General features: G+C 36.7%; 1 protein-coding gene across 1 annotated transcript in view; it reads right to left on the reverse strand.

The window, feature by feature from the left end:
- LOC108730142 (uncharacterized) overlaps positions 1–21,456 on the reverse strand; it is a 120,755-nt gene that overhangs the window by 22,178 nt on the left and 77,121 nt on the right. Inside the window, exons 4-7 of the mRNA XM_018459645.1 lie at positions 9,622–9,689; positions 8,905–9,165; positions 6,908–7,138; positions 1,848–2,088 (exon numbers count right to left, since the gene is read on the reverse strand). Coding sequence (XP_018315147.1) covers positions 1,848–2,088; positions 6,908–7,138; positions 8,905–9,165; positions 9,622–9,689 — 801 coding nt within the window. The remainder of the gene's footprint in view (positions 1–1,847; positions 2,089–6,907; positions 7,139–8,904; positions 9,166–9,621; positions 9,690–21,456) is intronic.

Below are 21,456 nucleotides of genomic sequence, written 5' to 3' on the forward strand. Positions count from 1 at the left end.
AAATGCTTCTTTCGGTCCGAACCAATGGTTCCAAATCGGACCATCCCCTAGTTCATATCGAAAACTCCTATTTTTATGGATTTTTAGATAGAATTTTAAAATATTTTAATGTATTTTTCTTAATATTGAGTAAAAACGAGCAATTTGACAGTCAAAGATATAAATTTTTTCAGAAAAAAATTACTGACAGTTTATATTATTAGAATTAAAATAAATAAAACTCAACTAATCTGAGTCTGATGACACATGATATTTTACTGATTTAATTCCTTGGACCAGATCTGGTCAGCCGATCACCAGTACTACAACCAGGCCTATAAGTTATCTACTGTACTGTCCGATTTGGACGCCGGGTCTTTTCGAACTTTGGAACAAATTTTACAATAAACCGCAAAAGTAATCACAAAATGCTTGATATTTTTTAATTCTACACTCTTTAATTATCTTAAATCAATTACTTTTCAAATTTTTAACACTTTTTAAATAATGATTTACAAGGATTTTCTTTTTTAAAAAAATTTTTGCACAATGGCTGAAAATACGTATTTGCTTCTATATTATAAATGTTAAGACAGAGAACTGTCAAATTACTATCACATTCGGTGTCTTATAAGGATTTTACATTATAAATAGTATGCAAATCTGCTTAACCTGTATTCATTTCAATTAAAAAGGTCCTATTTGGAACACGGTCCGATTTAGACCTCTCCCCTACTTATTGTTAGAACTATTCAAACAAATATTGATTAAAATTTAGTTTTTTTTCTGTATATATTTATATTTTTTCTAGTATATTATGCTATAGTTAAATTTACATTAATTATATCCTTATAAAATAAAGGAATGTAAAAATAATGAATTCTTTACGACTGGATATCTGAGTAATACTCTTTATTTTCCTTTCCGAGAATACGGTTTTAAAGCAAACTATACCTAGAGTGATATGGCCAGACTCATTTAAAGGTTAAGCTTGCATAATTCTGTGCAGTCAATTAAAAAAGAAATGATTTTGCAATCAAGGAAACTTTTTTTAGATCCTCTCGGCAATTATCCCCTCTTTACTTAGTAGCGGAGTAAGAAATTTATCTTCGCTCAACAAACAACGAATGTTTGGACACGGTTCAATTTTGCGGAATGGGCGAAGAAAAACATCAGATCGGCCTTCGCGTTTTCTGGACCGATTCTTTCCAGTGTGCTCCGGCGAGTAGTAAACACTTTAGCGTGTTCCCGCGGATATGTTCGACAAACACGTTCCAATAAGCACTTTTATCTCAGCTTTTAACGATGAATCGTACTCTCGGCGGCAGTAGGGCGCGAATAATCGGACCGAGCCTCTCGTACACGTACACGAGCGATTAAAAGCGATACGTTACGTCGCGCGAACTCGCCCGCACGAATGCTTTAATGAGAGTACCTGGTGGACCTATATTGACATTTCGGTGCACACACACATATACCTATGTATATATCCCGGAAATACTGTGGTGCCGCACAGACAAAAATATAGAGTACAGTTTCCTGTGTTTGTATCGTTTGTTTACATGAGCACACTAAGCGAAAGCTTGCGATTATTATATTATGCGCTCTCTGATAATTATTCCTGTTCCCGTAAACTGCAAAATTATTCTTAGTCGACTGAAGACGAACGTTTTCTTCCTTTTTCGTGCAAAATGTAGACATTTTAATAATGTCCCTCACAATTCGCGGAACGGAAGAAAGAGTGAAAGAATCTGTTCGAGGCACCTTCTACCATTTTCCTTTTCAATTTCTGCTAACTGTTTTGAATCACCACATTATCTCGTACTCTCCTAACTTTTTCTCTACACAGATACTATGAATAGACTTACCAATCCCGCGTTGCCTTTGCGACGAATTGCTTCTGATTCTCTCTATCGATTGGCATCGAATGGTGATAGCGATGATCATCAATGGTAACAACCGAATGGCAAATAAGGCGGGTCTCGTTTCGGTCGAGGATCGTGAGGTTGTAAGGCGACGCCAGGAGTCGGGAAGCCATTCGATCCAAAGCCACCCACGATTTACCGGCCACCACCCAGGACGGATACGCGCAACGCTGCGGTGGCTTTTCTGTAACATGAAAAGATGGCTGTGGAGAGAGGATCTCTTATTTGTCGCCAAAATGTTCTCTCCGCGACGCAAATTTCACATGTGCATTCATGATATTCTTTTTTGTGTGTCAGAAGATTGAATCGGAATTATTTGCGAGTTCTAAATATTTGACGTTCTTCTTCGCGAGCACGCTTCTTTATACATTTATTGACGTCGTTGTCAATTACGTTAAATTTAAATTGAAATTTAAAAACGCAGAAAAATTGTATTTGAACAGCATTCCGCGAAGTTTTGTCTCCTTTACTATTTGCGATTATTGAAAATATTTTAGTGTTTTCAAAGCCGAAACCCAAGATTGTAAAGTTGGTTATCGCTGCAACGTCAACAGTTTAATTCCTATAATTTTCATCTCCACATTGCAAATTCGGACGACTGTTAAATTCAAATGTAATTACGTTTCAAGAAATAGCTGCGGCTTTATTCTTAGAGACGGCTGTAACTCCGCTCCTAACGCAGTTATTTCAAACTCGAAATGCATAATATATACTGTAAGCTCGTTCTCAACTCTTTAAGTTCACGAGGTCCTCGAGCAGATAATCCAGCATAAGTAAACTTTGACCTCTCTTCTTCCTACGCCGTAAACTTCGTTTTCAACGGCATGCCGACTGTTTCCTGCGCATTATCAGGTTCTTGCACGCTCCGTCTAAGAATTCCGTCGAAAAAAAAGAAAAGAAAAAATAAAATCGACCGGTATTCGACAGGACAGGCCACGTCCCGAATAATTCCGCGCTAATTACAGTACACTTTTAACAACGTTATATTCGTAACTAGCGTAATTACAAGCGAGCGACATACGTCATACGTGAACGTGATGTATATTAACCAACTCATTAGCTTCATTAACACACATACATATACCTGCGCACGCGCTTTGCATTATAACGGTTAATTCATGTACGCATTGCATTGTCATTGTCGCAGTAATGATTCGGAATTGTTCTCGCTATTACTAATAAAATATTGTAGCCATATCGCTCGTGAAAGTATTAAAAAGTAAAGATTCGATGAATTGTAATAATGTATTGTATATACTATATTAAGAGTATGAAAATTATTAAATAAATGCATAAAGGTGCCACGTGCTGGCAACGACCGGTTTACGTTGACGCAAATAATTTGCTATAAACGCGCGACAGCTCCGTCGCCGGCGAACAGTTATCCTGTCAATGGTCGGTTGCTCACGGCCATCAATCACCATGCACTGTGAATTAATGGACCGTTAAAAATGCACGAGCGACAAAGTATGCTGCGTGCGTGCTGTATACTGCGACAGCGGCCTGCGTGCAACTAAAAGCTAATCGATAATTCAATCGGGTGTATGCGTGCGCTGTAACGCTATAGGTCGCCGAAATTGCGCTGCTTATCGCGTACGTCGCCGCGAACGATAAGGGAGAGGCATAACGATGGCGATAAAGAAACAAGCAGGATCCGCGTAATTGTTTCATTATGCGATCTACGTTCCTGCGATATAATTATTTTCTTATGCGTATATATTTTTTTACATGATACGTGGAAAGAATTGCGCACTGTAGTTTGTATCTAATTAAAATTCTCCTATCTTGCCAGAGAAATTTTCAAATTTATAATCATTTGCATGTAGGTTATATAATTTATAACGAATAATTTTATATTAATCAATGAGCTTCGGATTTTCGTTCGACGCAAATTAATTTTCGCGTAAAAGGATAGAGAATAAAATTAGTTTTATTATTAAACTAGTTTTGTTAAACTTAATAATGTGCGGTGGGTTTTGTATCACAAGCACTTTCAACAAAGTGCTCGATAGATATGAATTATTGCAAGCATAACGATTTGAAATTTAAGTGCGAAAAAGAAATATGAATCTTCTTTTTAATGTTTTACTGCAATCTTGCGATGTAAGTATGCTGTGTATAACAAAATACGTATTAAAATGAGTCACGCCCGTGGCGAAATGGAAAAAGAAACGTATGCTTTGTTTAAAGTAAATTACGTCCATCCTCTTATCTTCCTTTGCAGTCAGACCGCATGTAATGCCATGGCATTACCTCGAAAAGATTGCAATTCCACAGTGCTTCGGCGGCGGTTATTTGAAAATGGCAATCTAAAATGAAAATACTATCCACGGAAAACGTTGCGAGGGTCCTTGGAGTGTCGGCACTAAATATATATAATTGTACATACCAAAGTCAATTTTTTAATCGTCTCGTTTGACAAAAAAAAATTAGCTTCTGAAATACGGGATATGAGAAAAACTTTCTTAAAAACTACTCACTAATGGAGAGTTGTTTGAGAAAAGAAACGATATGAAACTCAACGATACGAAAAATAGTAAAAGGCACACGGATATGCAAAAATGTTTCGAAATTTAAAAAAACTGTTAAAAAATATAAAATGACTGTTTTAAAAATTCACTACTATTCTGATATTTCATAGATATGTGTATTTCTATCGCGCGATGATATTCTACGTTTTTCGCATAACTGTATTTCTTCCGTTACTATGCATACTTGTTCTGGCTTTCTGCTCCTCTTGCTCTAACCACAATATTTCTCGAGAAGATCCTAATGCACGGCGGATTTTCGCGAAGCAACGCAGATTGCGCTTTAAAACTATATTTTTCCTTTGATGAAACGGATTAGGTATACTAAGATTAAGGTATATTTTAATTAATCATTTTCATACACTTTTATTTTCACACCGTGAAAGTGAATGAAATTGACGTTTGTAATTTATTTAATTTATTATATTATATTAACATTTTGAATTGTATGTTACATATTTCTATGACATCATGTTTATATAAGAATTTTCTTTTTACTATTTCAATTGTATTAAATTGTTTAAATTTGTGTAACGGCTGAGGAGAACTTTGTTAGTCGAAACGTTCCGCTTGTTTAACTTTATTAAATATATACACGTTTTATTAACTTTATATATCTGTTTTTGCTTGTTTACCTTGGCTTTTGTAACTTTACATTTAGCTACTTTCGCTTTTTATATTAATCATTTTCTTAAATAATTATACCTCATTCGAAATCACCGTATTTACATGCAATTCTTGCGAACCGATTATAAGCATGTACAGGAAATGGTATAAGAAAGAATAAGGAGGAAATTTACATATCGGCCAGATAGAATTTATCGCGCGTTGGCGAATAACGCTTCTCTTCATCCACGGGCGGGCACTTCGGGGCGGGAAGCACGGCGTAGCTCGAGATCCCGGGGCTAATCTGCCTCCTGGAAAGTTTAAATGGAAACGCGGTACCGGGTAGGGGGTTAACGAAACATCCGCGACGCCGTGGTAAGGGCGCCGCTGAAAAATTTTTAAGCTGCTTAACGCTCGAGTTGAATTTCCACTAGCAGTCGTGGCCGTAATTTCGAAATATTAAGCGATAGCTTTGTCATTTCTCGATAACATGTCCGTCGATTATGATTGACGACGTATAATAGACGAATAATAACGATATATTAATATAACGAGATAATAATAAAATAACATATCCGAGATTCGTCGCGCGCTCGAATAAAAAATCCGGGCGTGTCGAGCGAAAATCAAAAGCGGATAAACTGAAAATCTATTCGATGGGTTTATTCGATAACGGGGAGATCCTTCTTCACAATAAATACTCAACCATACCAATCGTCTCGATGTACATTGCGCTATTCGACCGAGGATCAAATCGGAGCCGCCCGTTCGTCGCCCTCAATATGGTTAACCGTGAATCCTGCGACAAGAGCGTCCCAAACCGGCAAGGGTACGTGTAGCTATGCGATACCGTGGAATACCCGAAGTACCTGGCGTTGACCACCGGACGGAGCCAACGCTAGTATGCCGGACAAGAATCCGATCTGGTGTCCGCAGGCACTCTCATAGTTTACGTGCTCTCGTTCTTGGGGTTCGGGGCTTCCGCACGTACGGCGGCTTTCGTACTGGGTATATGGACGCCGATCCACTACCGTTGCCTCTCGTTGCCATCGATTAACAGCCCCTTGCGGAATTTCGATCGTTAGGGTCGATCTTACGCGTTGCGCGATGAACATCGAAACGCAGCTCGTGTCGAGCGATCGCGATGAACGTTATTCAAGGAAGTCAAATGATCCCTTTCTATTTTTTTAAAATTTAATTTTTACGAATCCAGTGTTAAATAATTCTCTTATTTCAAAAGTATCACAACTTGAACAATAATTTCCCAGAAAACTATTTTTCAACTTGAGAGAAATTATTGAACAATCAAATAATATAAAATAATACTTATATTTTTAGCAAATGAAATGTTATTTTTATCAGTTTCATTTTACAATCCTTGAAAAATTATCCTTGTTGGATTTGACGATTTATTTTTAACCATCCTTTTTAAATTGTGATGATTTAATAAAGTTAAATTAGTTTATTTTTATTTTTTTATTTAATCTTTACGAATTCAGTGTTAAAATATCGCTCTCATACTTCAAAAGTATCACAACTTAAAAAATAGTTCCCAGAAAAGTGGAAAAACTATTTTTCAACTTGACATCAAATTATTGAATAATCAAATAATATTAAAGAATATATTTTTAACATAATCAAATGTCACTTTTATCTCATAATCTTTAAAAAACTATCCTAATTCATTTGTGGTAATAATAATAAAGAATCACATTTATTTTTAATTGTGCCACTTTTAAAGTAAAGGAGCGATATGTTAAAATAATTTAAAGTACGCTTAAACCGTCAAAAATATACGTTTTCTTAGAAAATATAAAGATTCCCGCGGAGATTTTAAAAGAGAGTGCGAAGAGATGCAGGTGGACTCACTCTGTGTCATCTTGAACGTTCTGGCGGCCTCGGTGACGCTGATCAATCCGTTGCAGGCGGCATCCGAGCTCTGCGCGAGGTTCCACGTATTGTTCGATGGATTTGTGTAAATAAAACATCTGTAGCTCTCTTCGTCGCTTGTTTTACGATCGTTACGATCACTGTGCAAGCGCGCGACCATGTAATTTGTGCTGCCCTCCCTCCAATGAGCCAGACACTCCAATTCTACGTCTAGAAAAACAAACCGTTACAACTGCAAATTGGCATGTATCCAATAATAACCGTTATTTTTTTTTTGTTTTCCCCTCCCCCCTGTTTTACCGAAATACACGGTGCCGTTGATGTGTACGCGATCGTTGTGATGTATACTTTTACGGGGCTTTACAGAAAACATAAACTTGCAGAGTGTTAAAGTTACCAGCTGACAGACGAGATACACCGGCTTTTGCAAAGATATATCAAAGCGAACGAAAATTCGGTCGTGATTCTCCAGCCTATACGACCCTATTAGTAACAGACTCGTAAATAGAAGTTTATCGCTGTTGTCCCCGGATAAAGCCATCTGCAGAAGTTATAAACGGGGGTAAACGATATATGAATGTTCACATGAAAACGCATTATACCGTTCGCATACGCGATCCGCGAACGTGTGTGGCACGATGCAGCGCCGTGTATTCATTTATTCGCGCGCCGCGTATCGAGATAGACGATCGGGCACGGGCCGATGATAATTGCGCAAAATCGTTTGGACAAGCCCAGCAACAAATGGTAATTGACAAGGCCATTAATCATTCATTTCGAAGCCGCGAGCTTTATTGACCGTTACAGGCCTTGCGCGTCGTGTTAATTAATGTCAAAGCGGATGTTAACGTCACCACGGAAACACCGCCGACGTCATAATTCCTTTTTACCCGCTGAAATGCCCTCTGCTACCTTAACGACATGACAAGTCCACGAGTTTGAATACACTTCTTTCGCGTATAATTTGATCATACGATTTTGTTTCCGATAACTGGAATTAGCCTCCAATATTTCTCCGTTCGCAACAATTAGAGGCTGCTGTTACTCCTCTCGCCACATTTTATTGTGTTTTTTAAATAAATCATTTTTTACAATAAAAAATCGATAGAAAATTTAAAATAAATCAAATGTTGAAATTTCGTAAAAAAAAAAAAAACGTAAATGAGAAAAAACTCGATGACAATAAAGCTATGAATTGAAACTTTACATCCGCGTACTTCAAAATTTGCATCAGTATATTGAAGCACTCAGCGAGCGCTTTATAACTGTAGATTGCAACGAATTAATTATGAACCAATAACAAAATGTCACTAGGCAGTGATTGGACTCGCACACGCTGTATAATTCATAATTGTTTAGGTATTCACTTGACAAATTACAAGCGTTTGTAAACAGGTATAACACAATTGCCATGTAAATGGATATTGCACAATGCATGTTGGCATAATAATATTATTTTATACGCGGTATCTATTGTATGGTACCTGTTTGTTGAATGGTGTCAAAGATACCGTGGAAAACACCGTAATCAAATTTATATAATCGTCAGCATTGAGCTAGAAAGAATATAAAACAAGATATATCCTATACCGGACGGAATTTCTAGAACATTCAACGTTCATAGACGTTCTATATTTTCTATAAATATTTGTATATTTTTAGGACATTCTATGATGTGTCTATCTAGAATGTATATAAGACAGATGGCCAAAATTTTTTCGTTCGCTGCCCAATTGATTTTGTAAACTCCACGATCCACAAACTAATTATTTGTATTATATTTCTTCAGGATGCCTAGATATTTAAGTCATAAATTTGAGTATTCTCCTTAATATCGCAAAAAAAAAAAGAAAAAGAAAAAGAAAAATGTCTAAAGATTAAATAGACATATTTAGCCGCGCACCATTGATATCTGATTCGTCTGTGTAAAATGAGTTTGTCACATGTTAACATAATGATACGGGGAGTGTACTGACCCACACTTTCGGACGAGTGAACGTTGGCGCACGCTTGGTAACGCAGGAGCAGACGTGAGTCCTGCGTGCACGCTTCCGCCCGTGACCGCGGCGAATTGCACTCGCCCTCGCCCTGGCTGTATGTGAACTCCAGGGGACCCTTAATGGGACAGGGCAGCGGCGCTGCATTGGAGCGAAACAGAGAGACCAGAGTGGCGTCGCTGGTCAACGTGCCGCATTGGGTCAGCAGACTTGGTTCCGGTGAATCGCTCGTGCAATAAGCTAATAACAACAGCAAAACGTAACGTTGCATCACCGTTCCTTGTAAATGCGATGATTAGAATGATGAAACATATATTGTGTTTATTTTGTTTTCCAGTCAAAGTAAAATTCCGAGCAAATTAAGATATAAGAAAAGGAAAACTGTACTGAGGGCAAAACAATTAAGAAAGAAACGAGGACGTAGGTAAAAACAGATAGCGATTTTTGTTCTGTTCTGTTATAATAATTAAGTTTCTTTTAAGAAAAGGAAGGGAAGAAAAAGAAACTAGATAAGAAGAAAGAAGAACGTAAAAATAACAACACAATGTACCATAAGATGATATTTTATCAAGCATAAAGAAGACAAAAGATTATAACAAGATTCAGTGAGTCATAAGTTTTTACGACGCTAAAAGCTAAACATTCTTTAAAGAGCAGAATGTCATTTAAAAATCTTAATAATTAGCGATATCTTACTTTCTTTGTATTGCAGAACGTTGGCATGTTGCGCATGCATCACAATACACCGGTAACATCTGTACTTCCTGCAACAGAACGGGAAAAAAAACCAGTTTTGAATGTTGTTCAACGTACGTAGTTTTTATAAATTTTACCCATTCATATTACTTATGAATTGAAACCAATAGAAATAAAATCTACGGTATATATATCGTTATGTCACCGCATTCTGCTTTTTTTATTAAACAAATCCATCCACTGAAAGCGTGTTTTGAAAGAAGCTTTTGGCAACACCAAAAAATTTTAAAAGCATATTTTTAAATGATTTTCATACGTACAGGTGATTCATATGCAAAAACTGTACAGAAAGAGCGATATTTTACTAAAGTATCTTTAAAAATTTAACTAGATTGTGATCTAAAAATAATTTTGTTAAACCATCAAAATAATTTTGTAAATATCAAGCAACCAGTTTGCGTTCTACATAATTATTCTGATGATGATTAAAAAAATATTACTTTCAGATTTGTATCTAGTTAAAATTTTGTTTCAAACGAAATCTTTCTGTGTATATAATTCAATTTAATGAAAAAAAAATTGTGAAAAATCAGCGAATCATTAATCTAGTATCAAGATGAGATTTATAATTCCGATATATTCCACATAAACAGAGTCCATTTCATAAAATTATAAAAGAGCGTATTTTATTCAATGCGTAATAACTTCGATTTGTTTCAAACGTGGTATTCGGCGTTGTGCTTACGCCCGCTGTCATTCCTCATCGCAGTGACTGTATTTACGTTGATTTCCGCTCTGGAAAAAGGTATAAATCATCGCGGGCCGCTCTATTTGAATACCGCGTAAATTTACAAACCAAATATCGAAGTAATTTCTGTCGCGGCGGCGCTCGCGAATTTTGTTGTCGCATTCGTCGTCGCAACCGGCACGATTTCGTCGATTATCGCCCTTTTCAAAATGCATCGCTAAAGCGGATTAATATCGTTACAACCCCGGGGCTGTCTCGGTGCGCATAGTAACAGATGCACCAGTGGCAGAGTAGCGATAGTAGCCGGAAACTATATCGGACTGACAGCCGGGAACAAAGGTAAACTTCGATTTAAGCTACCAAGAGGAGAAGGGAAGGAAAAGGTATCGAGGGATGGAAAGGGGTGAACCCGGGAAAGGGGTAGAATGAGAAACAGTGGAGAAGCTGCAAGAGAAGGTAAGTTGCGGACCCGAGCTAAGTAAGCAAGGTGCCAACTAGTAAGGACACAAGACAAGCTCCGAAAGTTTTAAGTAGCTACGCGATACTACTCGTTGGACTTCTCTCTCCCTTCCTTCTTCTCTCTCTCTCTCTCTCTCCCACTTATACAAGCAACGTCATTATTGCACTGCGTTTGTCTTTTCGTTCACGCGCGTGTCCCGATTTCTCTCACCTTTTTAGGAACTGGTTCAGCAACGACAGCGATTCATCGATAGAGAAAAATCAATTTCGGACTAAAGTTGTCGGGAGTTCCGGCCAACTCTTAATGGGTTTTAAATCGTCGCAATCTCCATCATCGCGGAAACGCATAAACGGTCCGCGCAAACTCGCGCCGACCATGAACCGAAAGTTGCGAAGTTTGTTTGCACGTTCGACGCAAGCTCGTGTCTCCGAAAATGGTTCGGACCGTGAACATCGTCGTCCCGTGATCGTATTCCACAATGCGAGAGAGAGACCGAAGCAAGGAAGCTGAAGCAGCCTGGAAACGCGGTCGGTTTGTAGTTAAATGCGGACGCCTTTGTCTAAGGAATAGAACGCTTTTGTCAATAGAAATCGTCTCGCTTCAAGCTCTCGCGTGAGCGTTTCTCTAACAATTTTGCTCGCAGACTTCTCTCGCGCGACGATCGACCTTCGTTTCCCATAATTATAAATTTCACTTCGCCATCTTGCCCGCGTTGAAGACGTAATTTGTCGCGTACGTAATTCGTCGTCGCTGCTTTCTCTCCAAACATCCAAACGTGTTCAAACCTGCTGCTCCATTCGCGCTCAAGTTTCTCATTCTTTGAGAAGTTACTTTCCCATTAGCTATCTTATCGTCATCGTTGACACAGCAATATTTTTTTCAATTTTTAACTCTAGAATGATATCGTACCTATAGGTACGATAATAGGACAAATATAAAAAATTTCAAAATATTATTGAAAGTTAGAGAAATTTATGAAAAAGATATGGAATTTTAGGCTGAGAAATTTCATATCTTTTCCTTGATTTCCAGACAAAATTTCATAATCTTCTCTAACTTTCAATAATATTTTGAAATTTTTTGTATTTTTGTCCTGATTTGGAAACCGTTATAAATATTTTGTTGAGAGATCAATTTAACATAACAATGTAAATTATTATTAATGTTTGTTAATACAGTTTGCATTTCTAACTTCTTTAAAGCCAAGAATCTTAATTTTTCAGAAAATTTTGTAAAAACTTCCCTAACTGTATCTTGATTTACCTGACCGTTTTTAATTTCCCTAACAATTTCCCTAATTTCCAGTTTTGTTGTAACTCTGAATAATCATCAGGAAGTCGATCTATCATACTAAAAGCTAGAACAAACGGAGACAAGTTTTTAAAAGTTCAGTCCGTTATATGCATATCAATTTAATCCTCTTCGTAATCATTATAATAACAGAGAGTGTGTTGAGTGATTTCAATTTTTAAACAGTTTTGTAAAAAAATTCCCACTTATTGAGACTAGCGGAATAATGATTCTCAACAAGATAATATAAGGATAACATATAAATTGTATATTTCACTTATCTCACAGATTCAATTTACCGAAAGTTTGAAATGTGGCTTGAACTTTGGTATTGTAAACGGAGCTTATAACGTTTAAACGTTTTAACCAGACGTTCGATTAACCGGCACGCTCGCTTTAAGAATTACACTTTCACGGAATTATCTACATAGGTACCTGAGCCACTATTCACTTTATTCCTTGTCCGAACTCTTACTCAAAAGCTTCTTATTCTAAAGCTTCTTTCTTTCTTCTGCCAACTCATTCTGGTTCATTGCTATTTGCGCCCTCGAGCTAAAGGAATTCGCATTATGTCTAGAATAAATGTATTTAGAGCTTTAACCGATATGCGACTTTACATGCTTTATTCCTTATAGTTTTGTTATATATTTTATCAATGATTGTTATGAGAAGACATTGAACAACATATTCCATATTATTTCGAAATTGAATTTGATAGCATACTATACTTTCTTCCTTTTTAAATTAATAATTAAATTACTTTATATAAACATCTAGATTATACAAATATTTTATCATTAAAAGTGAAAATTAAGTAATTGCAATTTTTAGCACTTTTTCTCCAGAAATTAAATATTTGATCATTCAAATATTTAACATTTAATATTAAATATTTAAAAAATTCTGACTAATTACGGATTTCCCTTGTTGTGTATAAATCACGATATCAACGACGGTATGTGTTTGTTATAAACCATCTTGATTTCTTCGGTAGATCGGTCGCCTCTCTTGTTCCCAGTTGTTGAACATTTACTTAATCGTTAAACGAAATGGTTTACGTTAAGTCGAGTATTCGCATTTTAACGAGAGAACCACCGTTAAAGTCACCTCTACCTCGACCCTCAATAATTCTGATGCTTCATCGCTCGATGAACTTCGCACTAATAACGCGGGACGAGACGAGACGAAATATGAGAGATCGTTTCTCGTTCTTCTCGTCATTCCATGCATCGTCTCTCGTATATGTCGTTGCTGTATATAAAACTTTCCACGATTTCCCCATTACGCGTGAGTTATTAATGATGTGAATTATTAACGCAAGAATCTATCTCTGGGGAATAAACAATTTTAAATATGATATCAATCTCGTATACCACGAAATCCGCGGATAAGGGAGAATTTTGGCAGGGAATTAATAATCCGTCTGATGTTGTCGTTATCTTGCATATGACGACTACTTCAATATGTTAATGTGTAACGTTGATTTCTGCTCTCGCGTATAGAACTTTTATTTCTTTTGCATAAATATTCCCGCGTCTCCGTGCGTAATCCATATGTCGAATCGTGTTCTGTGTTTGTATTTTAATCCGATCGCTACCCTGCACGTTGACGTCGAACATTTCAGAATGCAAATTCGTAATCTTCTGTTTTCACATGTTGACATCTTGCGTAAACATCCAGTACAGCGTAATCCATATATTCCATTCGGTTTCGCTCGTATTGGATTATCGCGAACCACTGATATTACACAGCGTGATAATAACCAGTTTTTATTTCGTCATTTTGTGAAAAACGGAAACGCACGGAGGTAAAAGAGGAAGGGACTGATCCTATACAGCCTCGTTCAAACTTTGTACATAAATTTTTTCACGTGAAAAGAAAAAGGATAAATATTCGAGAAAAACATTTTGGGACGATTCTGAATAGAGTTCCGCGAAACTACATCAAACTCAATTCTTTGTTAAATATTTTGATATTTTTAACTTCCATGTGTGTTAAAACATATATTCAATTCATTTCTTTGATTAGTTTCAAAGTCAACAATATCTGTATTAACTGAAGAAAGAGTTTGGTAATAGTTACCAAATGTTTAATGAAATAATGCAAATTAAATATTTGGTTAATATAATCAAAAATTATTTTACTTTCGTAAATATTTAGTAAGTATTATATAACGTTTATTATGTAACCATTTGGAAATATTTACTGAATATTTAAGAAAGTAAAATAATTTTCGATTATATGAACTTAACATTTAATTAGCATTATGCCATTAAACATTTGGTAGCCATTACCAAACTTTTTTTTCAGTATATGCACTCAATAAATAATAAACTAAATTTCAATTAATACATTGAGTCCTGAGTTAAATTATTCTATTATTTTAGTTAAATTAATGACATATTGAATAGGAACAGTAACGACCTATAGAAATGATTAAAAATAATTATGGGTATAATTTGATATTATGAATTTAACAGTATAAAAACAGCGAGAGGGTTATTCTCGTCGAGGATGTAATATCGAGATTCAAATTGCCGATCACAGGGCAACGATACTATTTGCATTGTCTAATAGCTGGATAGCGTGCGAAGGGCGTGCGCTACCTTTAGTTTTACCCTTCCACCCTTTCTACCTCTCTCTTTCGAATAGCGTCTGACACGGTCTCGCTCACTTAAACCCGTTTCCCGGAGCATGGTTTATTGATTTCTCTAGTGCGTAAATACGTGGCACGGTACTCCGCTAACGACGCCCACGAGAGAGCATTGCGACGCAAACGTGTACGACCGCGTCGTCGAAAGCAACGTTTTCATAAATTATCGTTCAGTCGTAGCGTTTCCCGTCGAGAGAGAGAGAGAGAGAGAGAGAGAGAGAGTGCGGCAAAGTTTTTGGCCATGCCGTTACGATCATTATCCACAAATTGTCCGCAGAGGTGGAAAATCAGACCAGAAACGGATCGCAAACGAGACCGCGAAGAGAATCTGCAAACAATTTAAAACCACTGCGCGATTTCGAAAATTAGGTGCTCAACATCGAACGTTGTTAAATTCATTTTAATTCACATCTATTCCTCCCATCTATAATAATAAATTATATAAATATGTAAAGAATCGATCTGCAATTCAAATATAAATTTTTTTACGCAATTTATATATCTCTCATTTTAGCAATTATATATTGTAGCTCTTTCTCAGTTAAATAAATATATAATGACAACGACTCGTGAGATTAAATTGGCTCGCGATTTTACATAATGAAATACATTGTGTCGCGTGCGTTCAATATTCAACACCTCGCAAAACAAGGTAAAATTAGTAACACAAAGATAATGGCGATGTTGTATGGAGCGTTGTAGACCTGCGCAAGTGCGTAAAATACCGAGAGGAGATACTTCGTGGTAAGGTTTGTTACACAAAGCTGCGAAAATGAACCGTCCACGAAACAAAAGCAATCTGTCCATACATTATCACATCGTGGTATCTGCAATGAGATCTTTTAAATGGGTTACACCGGGGGTACTATGTAATTTTCACGCAATACATTATCTAGTGGTTATATTATCTCCCGTCCTTGCGCCGATAATTTCCACCGTCGCATGCGGCGATGCGCCTCCCGCGATGACTATGGTTCGATGAACGTGATTAAATCTGCTTATCGTAAACATAATTAAATCATATTTACTTAAATTATGATTAAACTGCACGTATCCCTTCTACAAATTCAATTTTCGGAAAGTACTACGTTAATTTACGATCGTAAAGCCGCTTACCGTTTGGAAAACCTAATTCATTAGATTGATATTTTTCTGCAATAAATGTGCTTTTTAATTTATTATATTAATAGATACAAAGAGCGCGAACTGACAGTTTTTAATGTCGGTAAGCATTACAGTGCTAAACGTAACGCGATGCTGCGCTTTAAACAAATCTTATACGAGTGCTCGTATTTCTGTCAGATCCAACGAGCATGTTCACATGCGAAAACAACATTGTTTTGAACAATCACGCGGGAGTACGCAAATTTATTGTGCAAGGCGGATTACGAACATCGACGGGGTGACCCGGTTTGCGCTACACGTGGCGTCACACCACTTAAATGTCTATATACACGCATGCCGCACACACTTGCCGTTCGGGGGAGAGCTAAAGCCAGTGAGCTTAAACTTAGGTGCCAACCAATCACGGTCGCCGAACTGACATAAAGCCAAGGCTTTGAGCTCGAATTAAATTTTAAGCGAGAACGTAGCCCGCAGCATCACGCATCACGACGGGTTATCTGCGCTGATAACACAAGTGGCGTGACGTTACGCGAAAGAATAAATATTGTCGAAGAAAATTTCTGCGTACCTCATTCATTAATATTAAACAAATGTATTATATACGAAAAGAATGGTTTTCGCTGAAGTATTTAAAAATTTAACTAGACACACACAGATCTGAAAATAATTATATTGGACTACAAAATACCTAATTATGTAGAAAATTCAAGCATAAACTGAACAATTTTAACATTTCATCAAACAGCAAGTGTTCTACATATTTATTTTGATAGTCCAATAAAATTATATTTTCAGATCTGGATTTATACATAAAATATTATTTTATTGCTAAGAAAAGTGATTAATCCGTTTACTTTTTTTTTAAGTGACAGTTCTTTAACAAAGAATATTTTCTTGATAGTAATCTTAAAGTATATATACTTATTATATTTTAGAAAAAAATTATTATTATATCTCTATATATAACTCAAAACAAGAATTTATTTCCTTTCGAGGAATATTACAAAATTTTATCGAAAAAACGACCTTTTACAAATTCATTTTAATTTAATAATCTTGATTGAAGTATTAAATTTAGTAGGATTCACAGAATATATTTTGAATAAATTTGACGTTGATGAACTTATAATAGATTCACGGATATATATAAATTTCTGAAATATTGGAAAATAAGTAATTAATATTTGAATACAATATATATTTTTCTCCATATACCTAAATCGTTTTTTTCGTGTAATAACAAGAATTATATTCTAATATCTGAAAAACATTAATAATATGAAAACGTGTGGTAATTGTAGTTTTTCATTTTATTTCGTTACGTTACAAATATATAATTTTTGGAGTATAAATCTGGAGTATAAATAATGTTTTATAATATATCTCATTCTCTCTCTCTCTCTCTCTGTCTGTAGACTACGTACATCTTTTAAATGAATGTCGAGGATCGCAAAGCAGGCCAGCGTTTATTGTAATGACAATCGATAAAATTCTACGAGGCAACATTAAGCTTGGACTTCCCTCATTGCGATTGGAGCGTGAACTTGCGCGAAGAAATAATGAAGTAACAAAATCGCGAATCTACAACTTACACGGCGACTTCGTCGCGCCGTTTCCTGTCGGGAAAAGCAGAAACTTTTTCACGGGAGCTTACGACATTACGACGAGAAAGTTTCAGCATCTACGAGGAGTTCCCAGACAGGGAATGTGGATCACGTAGATCAAAGGCATACAATGTAGGATACTCTCGATGTATGGAGGAGAAACACTTTCGGAAATTGATGCACTTATTCTTTGTGAAAAAGCGAGTTTATTCTGGTTTTTGGTGCCGTAAAGATTTCGGTAGTTTATACATTAAAATGCAGACGCGAACGTGAATTCCAGAATTTTATTGCTATTTAAAACATCGTAGCCTCCAATAATAATCTAATAAAATTTTAGAACTGTAACACCGTTAAAAATGGAACATAACAATCTATCTAATGAAATATTACTTCGCAATCTTACTTTTGCTACGATATCATGAAAATATTTAAAATTATATCTATTATAAATTTAATTAAAATTAAGCTCGCTACGTAATGGAGTGCAATGGAAATCGCAAGTCATCATGCATCGTGCGATTCTCTTTTGAGAAATTTCTAACACTTTTATTTAATAAAAGAGACGCGAGGGTGATCCAGTAATATTTTAATCATTATGATGCAGGATTTGTTTAGGAAAGGGTAGTAGAGACATGTGCGGTTTTTGTGTAAACGCACCTGAATTTGAAATCACGTACACGTTAAGCTCGCGAGAGCTTAGTGACAAAACAAATTCGCGCTTTCAGTCCTGTATATTATCTGGCGTGTTTGCTAAAACGTGAATTTATTCATGTCCGGACGAGATTAAAAAAGGAGTTTCCCGCTTTCTTGTTTCCGTCGTAAATTATGCAATTGTGTACCTCGTCGTTTCCGCGTCTGCGAGACGCGGAATTTTTTTTTTTTAACGCAGGAAGGAACTATAACTTTTTAAAGCAGGTATAAACGATTACGCGAGCAATACATTTCTACGCGAGCACGACCGCCATTTATTAAACGCGGCCGGACGAACGGTCGCATTTCGTATATAATGCTCTCGCGTTTTTCGCTAAAACATAAATTTTCCCGTGTATAGGCTCGCCCCTTCTCATCGAGCAAATAAAAGCCCGCCGAACATAAAGAACGGTCGGTTCTGGCTGGTTCCCACTGGCCGACATTCCCATCCGCATATAATATAATTTAGGAACGAATATTTTTAGAAGAGAGAGACTGCAAAAAGCATTAACAGGTACACGCGTTTCCACTCGTGTACACGTCAAGTGTCAATGTAAATTTATCGTAGTTTCCGTAGAATCATTTCTACAGATTTCGTAAGTAAAAAGACCCTAATTTTTATATATTTCAACATAGTTCTTCAATTCTCGTTTTTTAATTCAAAGGAAAAAGTTTTAAAAATAAATTTTTTTTAAATTCAACGTCTATTGGTTCTGTTGATTCTATTCTTGTCTATTGACTATTTTAAGTATTTTAAATTCTCCTCGTACTTTTTGCTTCTCTACTTTCGGATCGCGTACCCGAAAGTAGAGAAGCAATAGTAATATAATATATAGCGGTAGGAAATGCAGATACTGCTACATATGAGATTGGATCGACTATAAATGGATTTGCGTAATATGTGGTAAAGGCAAAGTTAAAAAGTCATTCGAGCCATGGCAGTACTAATTTCTCCCGACGCAGAGTCAACAGGAGGAGTAGGACGCACGTCGAGGTACATGGCATTCGATGCATCGGAAAATACACGGCGACGCATAGTCTGGGTCGATCGTCTGGGTTGACCGAATGCCTGGCGACCTCGTTCGGCAAGATATCACTGAATCATGAGTGCCAGGCTCGAATCGAATGTCGTTACGCGCATTCGTGGCGGTATCCGGTATACGTGTGTGTACGCGGCTCGACTCCGGTCCACAGTTCGGATAAAATAGAATAGCGAAAAAAAAGGTACGAGAAAAAAAGAAAGAGAAAAAGCGAGAGGAAGCAGGGAGAGAGAACAGAGATAGATAGAGATAGAAGGAGAGACGGAAGAGAGGGAAGAGATGTAGGTTTAGTATCACGGTTGCCGTGCGGGCACAATTTGGAAACCCGATATCTCAGCCGCGGACGCGGTTGTAACGTCGAAAACCTATTACGTTACAAAGCCGCGTCGTATGCGAAACCGAAATAATTCACGCGCGAGTCGATGCGATGGCCACCAAACCGAATGCGCAGCCCGGCAGACTGTTATGTACCTTCGCGCGACGCTCGCTGGCTATTATTTCGAGTATCATTGATCGATCAATGAAATACCTATCGATATTCCGCGGAACGAAAAGTTGCGGTAAATGCGTGGCGATTCTCGCGAGAAACTATTGTCTTTATCACAGGGAGATCGTGTCCGTCTTCCTCTTGTGCTCGTATAGAGAAAAAGATGGAAAATCTAGATAAAATTGCCATATAGAGTGAATATATTAATTAGATACAATAAAGATATAAATAATTTCATCAAAGATAAAACCATTAACCCATAAACGTCAATCAATTTTAAAGAATATATATAAATGACGATGAAGAGATGGTTTGCTATTTCTGCATTATCATTTCATTCAATGAACTTTCATATAGAAGTTATTTTCAATTAATGATTTTGAGAATCCTCGGGATATATGTATACGGTAAACCAATATTAAATAATATTTATATTTCAATTTGCATATAAAATCTACAGCAGAGATTGAGCTTTCGGTCAAGTATCAAAAATATATTTATTTCTCATTTCTCTTTAAATGTTGTTATTTCTGGCAAATGGAACGCCACCCGAGGATTGAGAGGTAATTAAAAAAGAATTTGTTGAAGCTCAGCAAATAATGCTAGATAACATTTTTAATAAGAGATCCTTTTATTTTGATAAGCTGATAGCAAAAAAATATCAGCCGAACGTGTAATACTGAAAGAATTAATATCTCTCTCATATTAATTATTTATCTCACATCTTCAGTCAGAAGTATTCCTATCAGTTGTTGTAATCGTTGTAACGTTATATTGTATTGTAGCCCTTATAATTCAAGCGAATGACTGATCTCTTGCATATTTGATCGTACTTCTTCAGAATACTTATAGAACGAGAACAAAGCGAGCGTGGCATGCGTGCAAAAGAGGACGGGGGAAAGAGGAAGGCTGGAAATCCGAGGATGTTACAACCAGCCGCAGGCATCGATGTAACGTCGAAAACCTATCATGTTACAAAGGCACGGGTGTACACGGAATCGAAATAATTCACATAGTTTTGTTTTGGCGAGCACGCAAATACGCAATACGCTCGATTCGACGTTTCTACGCGACTACGAAAGGGATAGAGATACAGGAGGGGTGAACGCGATAGAAGGATGGGTGGAAAGAGAAATTTGTTATTCTGAAACATTCTTTGTGAAAACAAAAATGAGTCGGTAATACTAGTACCAATTTTGAAATGCGAGATGCGGATGCAAATTACTGTATCGTGCGATGCATTCGGCAAAATTTTCGCAGCAGTAAGTAACTTATGTTACTGCGAAAGTAAGTGATTTAATATGATGAATGTATGTAATATAAGCGAGAGGTCAGTGTAGAATAATGTTGAACGAAAAAGTTTGCAACGATAAACAGTTACATTTTCGACGTATTCGCAGTGAAATCGCTCGTTCTTGGTGCGAATATTATTTAAACCATCCTATGTGTATCGCATTTATGTATCCATGTAAATTCGGAAAAATGCGGATTCTTCTTCGGCGAGTTACTGCCGGGTGTTATAAAGTTCACGGAAAAAAAAGAATCTATTAACGAGGTAGAGCCGCGCTCCCGATGGGATCACAATTAAAAAGCTTCCGCTTTCCGTCCGACCCGCCGCCCTGTTCGAGGACTAATTTCGCCGCGAGTTTTATTATATCCTCTCTCTTTCTCTCTCTTTTTTTCCACCCTGGTGCAACTCATTACGGACCTTATGCCTACACGCGCACAAATTGCGAAA

Source organism: Mycetomoellerius zeteki, unplaced genomic scaffold, assembly GCF_001594055.1.
Source record: "Mycetomoellerius zeteki isolate Tzet28-1 unplaced genomic scaffold, Tzet1.0 scaffold85, whole genome shotgun sequence".
Lineage (NCBI taxonomy): Eukaryota > Metazoa > Arthropoda > Insecta > Hymenoptera > Formicidae > Mycetomoellerius > Mycetomoellerius zeteki.